A 13,951-nucleotide genomic window follows, 5' to 3' on the forward strand; every position below is an offset into this window, starting at 1 on the left:
ACTCTGCATCTTTAATAATATAAAAAGGCTAGGACACAAACAGCATAATCTAAAATGCCATTAGAAATACTTCACATACAAAAAGGTCTAAGTAAAGCAGGATTTTATAAAGTGATCAAAAAAGAAACACTAAGGGGGAAAATCTTTTAAGATTAAAGAGGTTTTTCAAAGGACAAGTTGAAGTGGTTGTAAAATTTATGAGGCAGCATTAAACTTCAGTTCTAAGTAACAATAAATTATTCACTATAAAAATATACATGTGTCAAATATTATAAGCCTCTTAAACTTTTTAAAACAATTTCTTACAGAACTGATTAGATGTATTGGGTCAACACTAGCAGATACTAACTTTTTCATTAGCACACTATGACCACTCAGACAGAGTAAAGGAACAACGTTAGAACAGAAATATGAAGACAGGTCACCACTAAACTTCACCACCACTTCTCATCTGAAATTACACGTTACTTATTTGGCCTTAAAATCAGTTTTATTGCCTCTAGCTAAAGTAAATGTTAGTATATAAAATGCATGTATATAAAATTTCAAATATCTGTTAATTAATGTACATACACATTAAAACTATAAATCAGATTAAAATTCTTAAATAAATCAAATTAAATTGAGAAACATATAGGAAAAGGTAGTACCCTGTGTTGTTTTTGCTGCCCTAATTGTAAGCCTTTGGCCTTACCGAAATTAGCACACTTCACCATAAAGATATTTAAGTGTGCCATTTCCAGCTCCTTCCCTGTCTTTATATTCCTCCTGGTATATGGAGGGCATCTCTATATCCTACACTCATACTTCTCTTAACTTCTAAAATTTATCCTTCCCTAAACTTTTTCTAAAAGATTTTTTTTTAATCCCTGTGGGCCATTCTCTCTGCCACAACATACCTATCTCAAAGGGTTTTCATGCTGATTAAATTAAATATGTGGCAGTGCCTAACACAATCTATTTCCTCCATCATGCATGCACTCACCAAACAGAAATGCTTATGGAGTTCCTAACGGTTTCCTGCTCAGTGCTAGGCACTGGAAATAAAGTGCAAACAGGAAAAACACAATTCTTGCCTCATGAAATCTACAATCTAGCAAAGAGGACAGAAATGGAACCCATGCACATGTGATGAGTGCAACGAAGAAACACAAAGTACCTTGGCATAAATAATAGGGTCACCCAAACAGACCCAGGATGTCAGGTAAGGCTCTTATGAAGCTGTGAGAATGACTAGGACCAAAAGATTGCCTGCTTTCCCATTACTTACTTACTACCTAACTGACAACTAATAACTCATACTCAGGTAATTTGCATTAAAATGCCATTTTATTTTAGTTGAGCAGCAAAGAGAAATAAGTTATTTGTTAAACTTGTACAGATTTTATTATGGTTTCATTTTCTAGAAAAAAATCACTAATATTTGAAGAATATTCTCACTACATTTTCTCAAATTTTATCCTGTTCTGAGAAAGGAAAGTCCATTCACCTGGACTCCCTAGAAATGGCAATTCTACTTCCGATCCTGAATCCTACCCTTACACACACCTCAGTCTTCTTGAATACTTCCACAACTACACATAACTGCTTTACTGAAGTTATCCACATACCTATCTCTCTTCCCTATTCATCTAAAACAAAGGTTATAGATCAAATAAATGTCTATAGGACTTAAACGGGTAACAAATGAGTGATTATGCTGCCAGATATAAGGATATGCTTCACTTCCACAAAGATATAGTCTCTATCCTCTTTTTTATTTTATTTTTTTACGCCTACAGCACCTGGTCTTCATAGGTGGTCTCCCATCCAAGTACTAACCAGGCCCGACCTTGCTTAGCCTCCAAGATCAGACGGGATTGGGCACATTCAGGGTGGCATGGCCATAGACTCTATCCTCCTCTTGAATCATTTATCTTTCTTCTTTCTACTTTTGATTGAATATAAAAATGGAAAAACAAATACTTCATTTCCTCTTAACAAAAAAAAAAGAAAAAAGAAGAAGCTAAAGTTCAATAATAGATGTAACTGACTTCAAACTCAGTGTCAGGAATTAGCAGGAAATAAAGAAGGCAAACCACCTTAGGGGAGTAACTATTACTTAGGTACAACCAATCTATGGCTGTCTTCTGGAAAGGTTGCTAGGTCTCCACTTTTTAAAATAAGTCAGAAACTTAGCTTTTTATATGAAATTCTACAATTGTTAATTTTGACAACTCATTCAAAAATCTTTAAAGACATTATGTAAGTCAAACAAAACAAACGTATCCACATGATTCGTTCAGTCCAGGAAGATCACTAATTTTCAACCTCTGGTCTAAGCTCCAAGGCGTGAGAAAGTACTCATGTTGCCCTCACACTGTAAACTCCACATTCATTTCTCCCAGAAGGGAACTCAGCATTTAGTCACTCAATGAATGTTATGGCAAACACCTCATGGATTTTGCTGCCAAATCAAGAACTGTATTTTTTTTTTTTTTTATACAAACCACGATCTCTTTACCTGCTTATAAGGCTAACAAAAACTCCACAATTACACTTCTTCTACTTTTATTTCCCCTATGAATGCAAAAATAAGTATTTCACACCACCCTCCTATGGACTCATCTCTTCATTTTTTACTCTCCTCAATGTGTTCTTAATTCTATCACCTCTTCCTTCTTTTGCCTCTATTTTAATGTTTCCCCTTTCTAATCAAAAAATTCCATATAGACTAGACCTCTTGCTTTGTGTTCATCAGTTCTTCTGCATCATAAAACATGAAGTCTGAAAAACAGATAACCAGACTACATCAACTATGAAGACATTTCGAATTACTAGTAACACTTCTATATCTGATTAAGGAATAAACCAAAAAACATATAGTAGAAAAGAAAGATTACACTGTTAACCAAATAAAATTCCAAAAATTAAAATTACCAAGAAAATGGTGAGGAGTGAAGTATGAACTATGGTACACGTCGAATGATGCTGTCTAATATTTTAACATTTCAGGGAATAATGCCAAATGTAAAACTCAAAATTTGATAAAAGTCCAATTTAAATCTATCTCTCCTAAAAGCCAAAAGTTATATTACAACCATAATCATTTTTGTGTATTTCAAAAAAACTTAGAAGTTTATTTGCACTAAAAATCCTCTTTAAGCGCAGTACTCTAGTAAGAAAGCACAGTTTAGTGAGGTTTACATTTACATTCACTATTTTATTAAATCAAAACGAATATTGTTCAACGAGTGTAAAAAGAGTGAAATTCAAGCATGAGCTTCAAGATGGATATGCAAGATGTTACATTTTGTTGAAGTCACTGATAACGTTCTTAATTCATGCTTATCATAAAGGAAAACAGAGAATTGTGTTATTTAAAGATTCTCAGGTGCCACTTCCAAGCAATGGAATGTATATAACAGATATCCAAAAAGGGGCTAAAAATATAACATAATTTAGAATATAAAGTAAATAAAAAAGCAAAACTGTTATTTAACCCACCCAACATCCCTTCACAGTCTTTAGCTTTTACAAAAATATAAACTAATTACTTACCATAAAAAAAAAAGAAAAAGAAAAAGAAAAAGAAAAAATGAAATGTATGAACCAGTTCCAAAGACAGGCTAAATGATGAAACACACGCGAAACCTTATTTTCATAGCGTACCTGTGGACGTCAGCTGGCGACTGCACCAGACAGCACTCATCTCCAGAAGAAAGCTTCCACGATTCACTGTGTTTGCTTGACCCCAGCTCCCCCATTACCCAGTCTGGTAATCTTTCTGGGCTTGAAGCTTTTGCTTGTGCTGGATTTGGTTCATCAAAATAGATGGACTGATTTTTAAAAATTAGAAAAAATATTCTTTCAAAATGTACTATAATTAGTTAAGATTTCCATCAAGTTTCAAGTTTAGTAACAACCTTTCGAATACTTAAATTCAATTACATAAAAATGTAAAAATATATATCATTAAATGTATAATGAATTATGAAATATTAAAACACATAAAAGAGACAACATATTTACATTTTAGTTGTGCTCTGCTATATAAGAAATCTGATAAAATTACATAATGAATAAATCTGATAATTATTTGTATAAGAATAGTAGCTTTATGAAAAGACAAATGGAAAGTTCTTTTGAAATGATGTGCTAACTTATTTCTTTCTGTGATCATTAACTACTCTGTACCCCCAAATAAAGAATTAGTGGGCAGAGAAACCACAACCAATAAAAATGAGAAATAAAAATTAGGAATCCCTTGGTAAGGTGGGAAAAAGAATTGAAGAGCTAGGATTTTACTCTGACCACACCATAAACGAGTTGGGGAATCTAAGGCAAATCTCTAGGCCTTCTGATTGTTATTATTTGTAAAATAAATCCCTTTCCTATGATTCTATGAAATTAAGTGTGAGTGGGAAAACATGAGACAATATACTCATATCCCAACATCTGAAGGTTTCAGAAAATGTCCTAATGTCCTACCTTTAGTTATCAAAAAGAATGACGTTAGCCCCTTTATTTCTCTTCAAGTGAGCCGGGCTTCATGACACATTTCTGAAGAAAAATCTGCATTAACTGGATGGATACTTCTACAATCATTCTCCCGATTCTACACAAAAATCCTCAAGAGGCTGTTTTCCGGCAAAGGGTGACACATGCCCCTCCATCCCAAATCGACATGCATAGCAATTTCTTGATGAACGACATAGTCACTCCAACGTTTAATCAAATACCAAGTTGAGTAACTACTATCCCAGAGACTAATGATTTTAAAGCAAGATTCATGGCTGTACTTTAACACACAAGAGGTGACAGCATTAGAACTTCTGGCATTCTGCCATGGATAACAAAGTTATGGTCTAGTTGTACAGAATGCCTCTTGAATGAATTTTTGTTTAAGTTAAGTGATAAAATACAGAAAAATCTTAAAATACAAGAATACAATTACAAGAAAAAAATAAAAGATTCTTGCAGTTCTTTAAAAAAAAATTCATATATATCCTAACAGCAACTGCCAACACCTAGTACTTCAGATTTCTCAAGTATTCAAACACCACACAAATGAACACATATTTCATGGTGACAAGGACCAAGACAATGACAATTCATCACCAAGCATAATTATAACTGCCTTTGTAACAAACTTGATTTTGATAACGAAATTAGATTAAATCAAGTGTGGGAAATCACTTCTCAACTCCAACTTACTATTGTCATTTTATTACATTAGAAAGGAACTTTAGAAGACATTCAATCCATCCTCTCAAAAATTTTTAAATATGAAAAAGTTTAATAACTAGAATTTACTGACATACATAAAACATTATTATAAACCAGTGAAAATTAGTGGAAAAGGCTCAATCTTAAAAATTAACTTTAAGCTTTTTAGAAATACTGTAGAACACTGTGTAATGACTAACCCAATAAGTATAGTTTCCTTACAGGCCAATATCTGATTTCTCCTCAAAATAAGAAAAAATGAATCAGAGAGGAAAACGAAACCTTAGTTTTAACTAATATATTATCTAGAACTTAGAACTTACTAATATGACCATTCCCAAAAAAGGATGATAAACTGACACTTTTAAAGAAACTAATACACCTTTTGATCAATGACACTAACCATGTACGAAGGTAAAGTTTTCAGTGTCCCTGGTTCCGGTCGGTGTATAAAAGGGCCTTCGATCACTCCTCGCTTAAGCATGTGCAGTAGCAGTTTTGCGTATAGGTTTCGATTCTTCCTGCCCATTATTCCTACACCTGTTCCTGAAGGCTCGCACAGTTTTCTAATCCACAGTGCACACCTCTGCCGTTCTAGAAATACATAAGAACTATTAGAGACTTGATTTCTCAGTAAATAATCATTAAAGACCTATGTAAATCTGCTTTTGTTTATAGCAAGGGTCAGCAAACAATCTGTAAAGGGCCACACAGTAAACATTTTAGGCTCTGCAGGCCATATGATCTCCGGCACAACTACTCAACTGTGCCACTGCAGCACGAAATCACCACACACTACATGTAAACGAATGGGCGCAGCTGTTTTCTAATAAAACTTTTATCGAAAAGGCAGTGGGTTCAATTTGGCCCAGAGGCTATAGTTTGCCAACCCCTGGGCTAGAGTTCATCAGTTAATTAATGATCAGCCAAGACAAATGTAAAGAAATACTTTCTCAAAAATAAAATCTGGATTATTGTCGAATAAATTTCTGAGATAAAAAATTTGCTGTAAAAACATCTCTAAAATAATTTTAGTTGTGTTGAAAAATCTTTCTATAATTCTCATTATACAAACTGAAAGAGATAAAATGCAGTCTTATTTAAGCATTTTAAACTTAACCTAAAATTAAATCTCAAATGTTTTATTTATTAAAACTGATAATTTTCAGGGATTTGTAGTTGATTTATTTAGGGTTCCTTTTAACCTCTGTAACAATAATTGAGGGCTATTTACATGTAATTTCATAAAATAATTATCCCTTTAAAAACTACCTAAAACATACAGCACAGTTTAATCCACATATAATAACCTGACTTATCTTGCCATGACACAGAATTGTTTTTAGGTCTCATGAAAACTATTTTGACACTAATCTTTTATCAGTCTAACTCAATTTGAGGATTATATATCTAACACAAATCATAAGCCTGCTTTAATCTCTTAGTTCCTAAAGGTCATAGTCATTTATTATTTTTCCCACAAAAAATCGCTGAGGCTGGATTTACTACTTTGCTCATACCAGATTTATCACTACAGTTATGAGAGCTAGCCTCTAAAGAACTTTTGTATTTTTAGCTTTGAAAATTACATAATCACAAAGCAAACTTCATGAAATAATGGGCATACTTTGTGTAATGAGAAAATATAAACACGAAAACTGATAAATTTAAATAAACTGTTTTCAAACTATGTATTTTCTATATGCCCAGAAGCAAACTGAAATCTATGTAATTTCGGAATGGCCAGAATTCAGTACAACTTGGTTAACAAAAAAGATTCATTTCTCTGCTTAAAATGATGGGGAAAAACTGTTATCAAAAGTGGAATCCAGCTACAAGATATAAGTTGTTAAGAACGCTCAGGTTCTTGCCTGGGGTGTGAGTTCCCAAGAACTCGCTAAGCATTAATTAAATAAAAGAGGGCCAGGGATGTACAACGACAATGAGTCGTGAAACAAAGATTATAACTGATCCAAATCAATGTACCTAAAAATTCATTTTAAAAGAAGGTGAAATGTGAAGACAATTTATCTGAAATACATTTATAATGTGAGATTTTAATTAAAATTTTTCCTAATCAGCAAATCTAAAACAAAAAGAAAAAATATCAAAAGATGACTGACATAGTATAGAAATATCATTAAATATTAATTCAAAAAAATCGTGAATAAGCTACAGGATATGAAATAATTTTGAAGAAGAGCAGAGGAAGAAAGGTTACACAGTCTGACAAGGCAAGAGGGCAGAGGAAGAGGCTTGGTGGGAAGACCATGCCACGCCATGCTGGACTAGGAAAGGCTGCAGGCCTGGAACAATGGGTAACTCATACACTACACTCCCTTCTCCCAGCGCAGCTCCCAGGAATAAATATCTAATATTGACTTGGCTCCTCATTTTGAATATAGCATTCACTTGGCCACTTCAGGGAAATAGGAAACTTGGACAGGGTAAAGCCAGTTTTCTTGCCCCACTCCAAACCCTCCACTAAAAGATGCCAAGTCAGATTTGCCTTTAGTCAGTCTTATGCCAAGTTATGACTTGGTGAATCTTCAGTGACCCCCCAAACTCTTTCCAAGTGTTCTCTATATCTTAAATTATTTGAAAATCCTTTGACTTGCGACAAAGACTCTCATTCCATAATTACAGACCAGAAATTGGAGACGAGACAGAAGCAAAAATTCATTCGCACTTGATTGTATTCAGTCAACGGATAAGCATACAAGACCAATAGAGTCTTTGCCACTTTGATAAACCAAAGGGTCAGAGAGCAGGTGGACAGCAGGCTCCTAAAAAAGGAAACATTTCCATGGTATGAGGAAAAAGACGCAGGAAGTAAGCTGTAGCTAACTTTAGAGATCCGTGTGCTTGAAGCTCATGACATACGAGAAGTGGTATCACAAGATCCTTCCCTGGTTTAGTAAGACATTATCACTAAATTTCTATTTACCCTTGAACAGCTCAAAGTAAACAATTCTACTAATCAGCTTAAGATAAAAACCGATACTAAAGGAATTCAGCTTTATTTCCACTTCGATGGTTCACTGGATTGATGATATAATATAAAGAAAAAAATTAATCTTAGAATCTAATTTTCAAACATAATCTTACCTGACCTATGGGGTAATTTTAAAACAAAGGGCTTCATATCTACCACAAAGTGATCGAATTCCGCATCCAGCTTCTCCCATTTTTCTTCTTCACTTCCCATTTCTATAATTCAGTCTGTAAAAGATTTAAAATTAAAGTATTAAGAATCCATATGCTGAAACTATAAAACTCTGATGAAAGAGATCAAAGAAAACTCATTAGCATTAAATATCAATTCTCCCTAAACTGATCTACAGATTTCATGCAATTCCGTTCTAAACTCCAGCAGAACTCTGCTTGCATACACAAGCTGATTCTAAAATTTATGTTTTAGAAAGTTAAAGAGGCTAGAATAGCAAAACCAAAAAAGAAGAACAAAGTTGAAAGATTCATATTACCCAACTTTAAGATGTACTATAAAGCTACAACAGCCAAGACAATATGATAATGGTGAAAGCATAAGACACATAGACCAATGGAACAGACTGGAGAGTCCAGAAATTGACCAATGCAAATATGGACAACTGATTTCCAACAAAGGTACAATTCATGGCAAAATGACAGTTTTTACAACAAATTATGCTAAAACAACTGGACATCCATATGCAAAAAAAAGTAAACAAACCTCAACCTAAACTTCATATTATAAACAAAAATGAACTCAAAATAAATCACAGACCTAAAATTTAAAACCATAAATTTATAAACTTATAACTCTTAGAAGAAAACATAGGAAACAATCTTTACGACCTTGGAAAAGGCAAAGATTTCTTAGATACAACACAAAAAGCACTACCCATAAGAAAAAATTGGTATATCAGACTTCACTAAAATAAAAAACTTTGGCTCTGCAAAGGACTCTGTTAAGGGACTGAAAAGCTACAGACTCTATGAAAATATATGTGAATCATATATCTCATAAAAGACTTATACCAAGAACATACAAAGAACTCACAAAACTGTAAGAAAACAAGCAACCTAATAAAAATAATCAGCAAAACAATTAGTCCTTTTACCAAAGAAGATTTAGAGATGACAAATAAGCACATGAAAAAATGCTCAACACTGTTAGTCATTAGGGAAATGCGAATTAAAACCACAATGAGATATCACTACACATCCAGTAGGACATCTAAAATAAGAAATGCAAACAATACCAAGTGCTGGTGGGAACACAGAACAACAGGGACTCTCATGCACTGCCGTAGGAATACAAAATAGTGCGACCACTCTGAAAAACCGGTTAGCAGTTTCTTCCACAGTTAAACATACACTTAGCATATAATCCAGAAACCCCACTCTTAAGTATTTATCCAAATGAAACAAAATCCATATTTACACAAAAACCTGACTGTAATGTTTATAGCAGCCTTTTTCTTCTGTAACCATCAAACACTGGAAACAACCCAAACGCCCCTCACCTGGGGAATGGATAAGCAAGTTGTGACATAAACACACAGTGAAACATTAGTCAGCAACACCAAAGAATGCACTGATACACACAGCGAAATGAGTAAACTTCAAATATATTATGCTTAGTGAAAGAAGCCATTCTCAAAAGGCTACATACTGTACAAATCCATTTGTATGACATTCTAGAAAAGACAAAAAATATGAGCATATAAAACAGATCAGTGGTTGACAGGGGTTAGCAGTGGGGGGAGATGTGCATATGAAGAGGTGGCATAAGGAAATTATTGGGGTGTTGAAACTGTTCTGCATACTGTCTGTGGAAGAGCTTATAAGACCCTATTCATTTTAAGTGTAAAAACGCAAGGAACTGTATCTCAAAAAAGTGATTTTAACTCTATATAAACTAAAATTATTTAATTCTCCTCAAAAAAACTTAAAATATTGGTCTTTATATTCTTTCCTAAATAGCAAATATATATACTGAATATAAAGGGGGTAAATCTCAAAAAACAGAAATGTAGGTTGACAAAATTCCTTAAATTAAAAATATATCCACATTCAACATCTTTTAAGTTATGAAATAAATGTCTTGGTAGGGATATGGACTACCTCTACATTTTGTTATGTTCCCTCATTTGTCATCTATTCAATTTGCAAATTACATATTTGGGGAAAAGCTCTGTTCTGCCCCATAAGCTATCGTGATCCACGGAACGCCCTCCCTCTGCTAAACCAGCTGCGAATATTTAGCACAGTATCCTCCATTTTATTATCAGGAGCCTCTTCACAGAAAGTTCTCTCTATTCTGTCTCTGTAAGTAAGCCCTAGCTTGCACGGGCTGACCTGACTTCCCTCACAGTGAAGTGAACCAAGGTTTCAAGTCCTCTGTCAAGTACATGCATGTCCTCCCTGGAGTCTTTCCGTCTCTTTCCAAACTTTTCCCAGGTAGGAAAACAGTCACTGAGATCACACTGCCTTTTCCAATGACTGCCATTAACCTCAACCCCCAAATTCCCCTCTTATTAGGCTCCCGTCATCTGACTATACCTCCTACTACCCATTCTCATCACTGCCACCTCCCCAAAACTCTTCTATCTGATCACAGCCTCTTACCCTCTTAAACTCTATTCCACTCCATCTTCTCCTTACACTCAGCAAGTCTCGAACCCCTGACATCCTCCTTCATTCCCTAATTAAGGGTTTGCTGGAGAAAAATGGCAGTTTCCCATCTTACTGGAAGTCTCAGGAGCCTTTTACTATTTCTGACTCCACAAAGCAGCTTTTAAATATTTACCAGATATCTTAAAGTCCTTTAAACCACTCCAGCCTCCCTCACAATTTTGAAAATCTTACGTCCTGCTTCATGGGAAAGTAATGAAGTCAGATAACAACACCCCAAAATGCTATTCCCGCTAAATGCAATTACCTCTCAGAGAACACATCCTCACATCCTTTGCTTCTGTATCAGAAGCATGAACTCGCCTTCTAATACCAGTTATCTCTATCACCTATTAACTCTCTCCTTGCTGGGTCGAACTTTCTCTCCCACTGACTCCTTCTCCTCCACTGTTCCCATTTTCTAAACTCCCATAAACCAATATATCAGCCAATACTCGGAAATATCTCAAATCCTGCCTCCATCTCTATTCTCACTGCCACTGTCTCAGAGAAAGCCCTTCTGACCACTTACATAAAACCTACTTTACTTTTCCCTACTTTAGACCTCACCGGTACTAGAGTAAGTTTCCCAAGTACAAAGCGAAGCGTATCAATCCCTACTTACAAACCTCTCTGGGCTGCCTACTGCAACAGGATGCTATCTAAATGCAAAGTCAGGCCTTTAAGTGCCTTTGCATTTAGAGCCCATCTCTCTCCCCTCTCTACGAGCACACACTTTGCCTAACTACACCAACCCGCCCATGACCATTTCACCACCAGGGAACTCCTCGTCATTCTTCAAACACTCCAAGCACTTATATGATCCCACATCCTTTTCACAGGCTGTTCCCTCTGTCTGGAGTCAGGTAAATGTAATTCATGTCCCTTCTGCATAAACTCGCCCTGCTTATCCTTATGCATTGTTGCTCATTCTCAGTGTATACTGCTTATCCTTATGCATTGTTGCTCATTCTCAGTGTATACTGCTTATCCTTATGCATTGTTGCTCATTCTCAGTGTATACTGCTCACATCTGTGTAGCATGTATCACGAGATTTCTTTTTTTTAACACATCTATGTATTACTCACAGGTCTTCCACCATCTATGAGATGCTCCTGGAAGGCAGAGACCATGACTTACACATCTTAGCAGGTACGTAGCACATTGCATGGTAGGTATTAGAAGCCGAAGAACTGACTGGTAAATAAATGCTAACGAAAGGGATTCATGTCCCACTTTTACATTACTAGTAGGTTTTCTTTTTTTTTTAAGATCCTGTTCTGAGTATCAAATAGGTCTTCTAGAATAGAAATATATGCCCTTAATTCTCTTTACTTAAACTGATCACCCTACCTTCTGCATTACATTTTCAAATTCAAGACTTAGTTAAGATAAATTTCATTTAAATGCTTTTTCCGATGAGTTAGTTGGCCTGGGGTTGTTTGGCTGGTTTGTTTTGCATTCCTACAATAACTAACTGCATTCCTCCAAAACTACATCAGTTATGTACTTGGTAATAGAAAGTTATGATACCACTGCTGGATGTTAAATCATAAAGCTAAAAAGCAACTATTCAAGCAGATGAGCAAACAAATGGAAACTCATAAACCCAGAATTTTAAGCACAGCCCTGGCCTAAGTGCTCGGACTCCCAGGCTTAAACAGTACCCTGCCAATGTACTCAAACATTGCTCTGAGAGCACTCATAACTAGGGCTAAAGCAAAAAGATTCTTAATAATCACTCAATGAATCCTTGGACACAACAGAAGATAATAGTGTTTAATGTTACAGGAAACTAAAATTCAAAGTTAAAAGACTAATCCAAAGTCATGAAATTAAGCAAAAAACTCAGATTAACATTTTGAAATCTCTAGATCTCAGATCCATTACATCTGACCACTTGGCCATTTGCCTATAAGTCAACAATATCTTCAACTAACAAAAAAGTATTTTGAAAAGTAGAAAGGCGATCGGAATTACTACAGTAACATGCAATACTGGAGTATTGTGTTTTAAAAAAACACAACAGTCAGTGTGATATTTGGTAAAAGCTAAAAATCTACTTCTCCTTATCCCTTATTTACTCTCCAAAGAAATGATGAAATGCAAAAAAGCCCAAAAAATTAAGTTACCATTTCAAACCTTCAAGGAATTCTCACTATGCGAATTACATCTTATAAATAAATTATATCTACTTAGTTCCATCTAATCAAAGTTTTATTACCATTTATTAGAATTGTTGATTTGTTATTAGAATTGAAAAATAAGAGGATATATCTTTGACTTAGGCTTTAGGTACTTAGAGTGTGCCTACTAATCACATAAATCACTTCAAAAGCAAAAATGAAGTAAACTGGGTGACTCTTGCTGTATATATATAACCTATATTTGGATCACGTCTTACATTTAACTCACTGGCACTTTTTTTAAACCTGTTTCTACGCGGACAGCTATAAAGTGGGCTAAGACCTTCTCAAGGTGCTTAGCTGCAATACGAGTCAGCAAAGCATAAGCGAGATAAATATTAAATATTAAATAATTATTAAAAGGCCTTGGGGAAACAAGCAGCCACAACTGCTAAACAAAGAATACAGCTCACATATATCATGAGCCTTGACAAACGATAAACATATACCTGAAAGTGGCATGAAATCAATTTTGCTCAATGAAACCATATTTTAGATACATGGTGGGTCGTTAAAGAAAACTTGAAATATGTACTTCATTACATCGAAAGGTTTTCCAAGTGCATGTTTACCTGGCTTACACACCTGGATGTGTGGACAGTTACCAGTGAGTCTTCCCTGATTGTGCCAAAAGCATGCTATGTGCTCTGCAAACGTATCTCAGTCACCGCCGTAGGAGACAGACACTATTTCGTGGCCCTTGAACAGAGGAGGAAGCTGAGGCTCCGCGGGGTAAGTAACCGACCTAGTGATCCGCAAAGTGGCAGCCAGGACAGAGCACTGCACAGATTATCCTGCGCTCCACTGCGCGGCACCACTATGAAAAGGCACGTGTCGTTTCATTTGCCTTTTTTTATTTTTACTCATCTTTAAAGAGTAAGGGCAAATAAGAATAATA

At 35.1% G+C, this 13,951-nt stretch overlaps 1 protein-coding gene and 1 pseudogene across 1 annotated transcript in view; both read right to left on the bottom strand.

Moving 5' to 3' along the window:
* CEP112 (centrosomal protein 112) overlaps nucleotides 1–13,881 on the bottom strand; it is a 350,208-nt gene extending 336,327 nt beyond the window's left edge. Inside the window, exons 1-4 of the mRNA XM_023535655.1 lie at nucleotides 13,626–13,881; nucleotides 8,317–8,430; nucleotides 5,612–5,802; nucleotides 3,652–3,818 (exon numbers count right to left, since the gene is read on the bottom strand). Coding sequence (XP_023391423.1) covers nucleotides 3,652–3,818; nucleotides 5,612–5,802; nucleotides 8,317–8,416 — 458 coding nt within the window. The 5' untranslated portion in view covers nucleotides 8,417–8,430; nucleotides 13,626–13,881. The remainder of the gene's footprint in view (nucleotides 1–3,651; nucleotides 3,819–5,611; nucleotides 5,803–8,316; nucleotides 8,431–13,625) is intronic.
* Nucleotides 1,773–1,891, bottom strand: LOC111744924 (annotated as a pseudogene).
* Nucleotides 13,882–13,951: the final 70 nt, after the last annotated feature.

The sequence above is a fragment of the Pteropus vampyrus genome, unplaced genomic scaffold (assembly GCF_000151845.1).
Source record: "Pteropus vampyrus isolate Shadow unplaced genomic scaffold, Pvam_2.0 Scaffold143, whole genome shotgun sequence".
Classification (NCBI taxonomy): domain Eukaryota; kingdom Metazoa; phylum Chordata; class Mammalia; order Chiroptera; family Pteropodidae; genus Pteropus; species Pteropus vampyrus.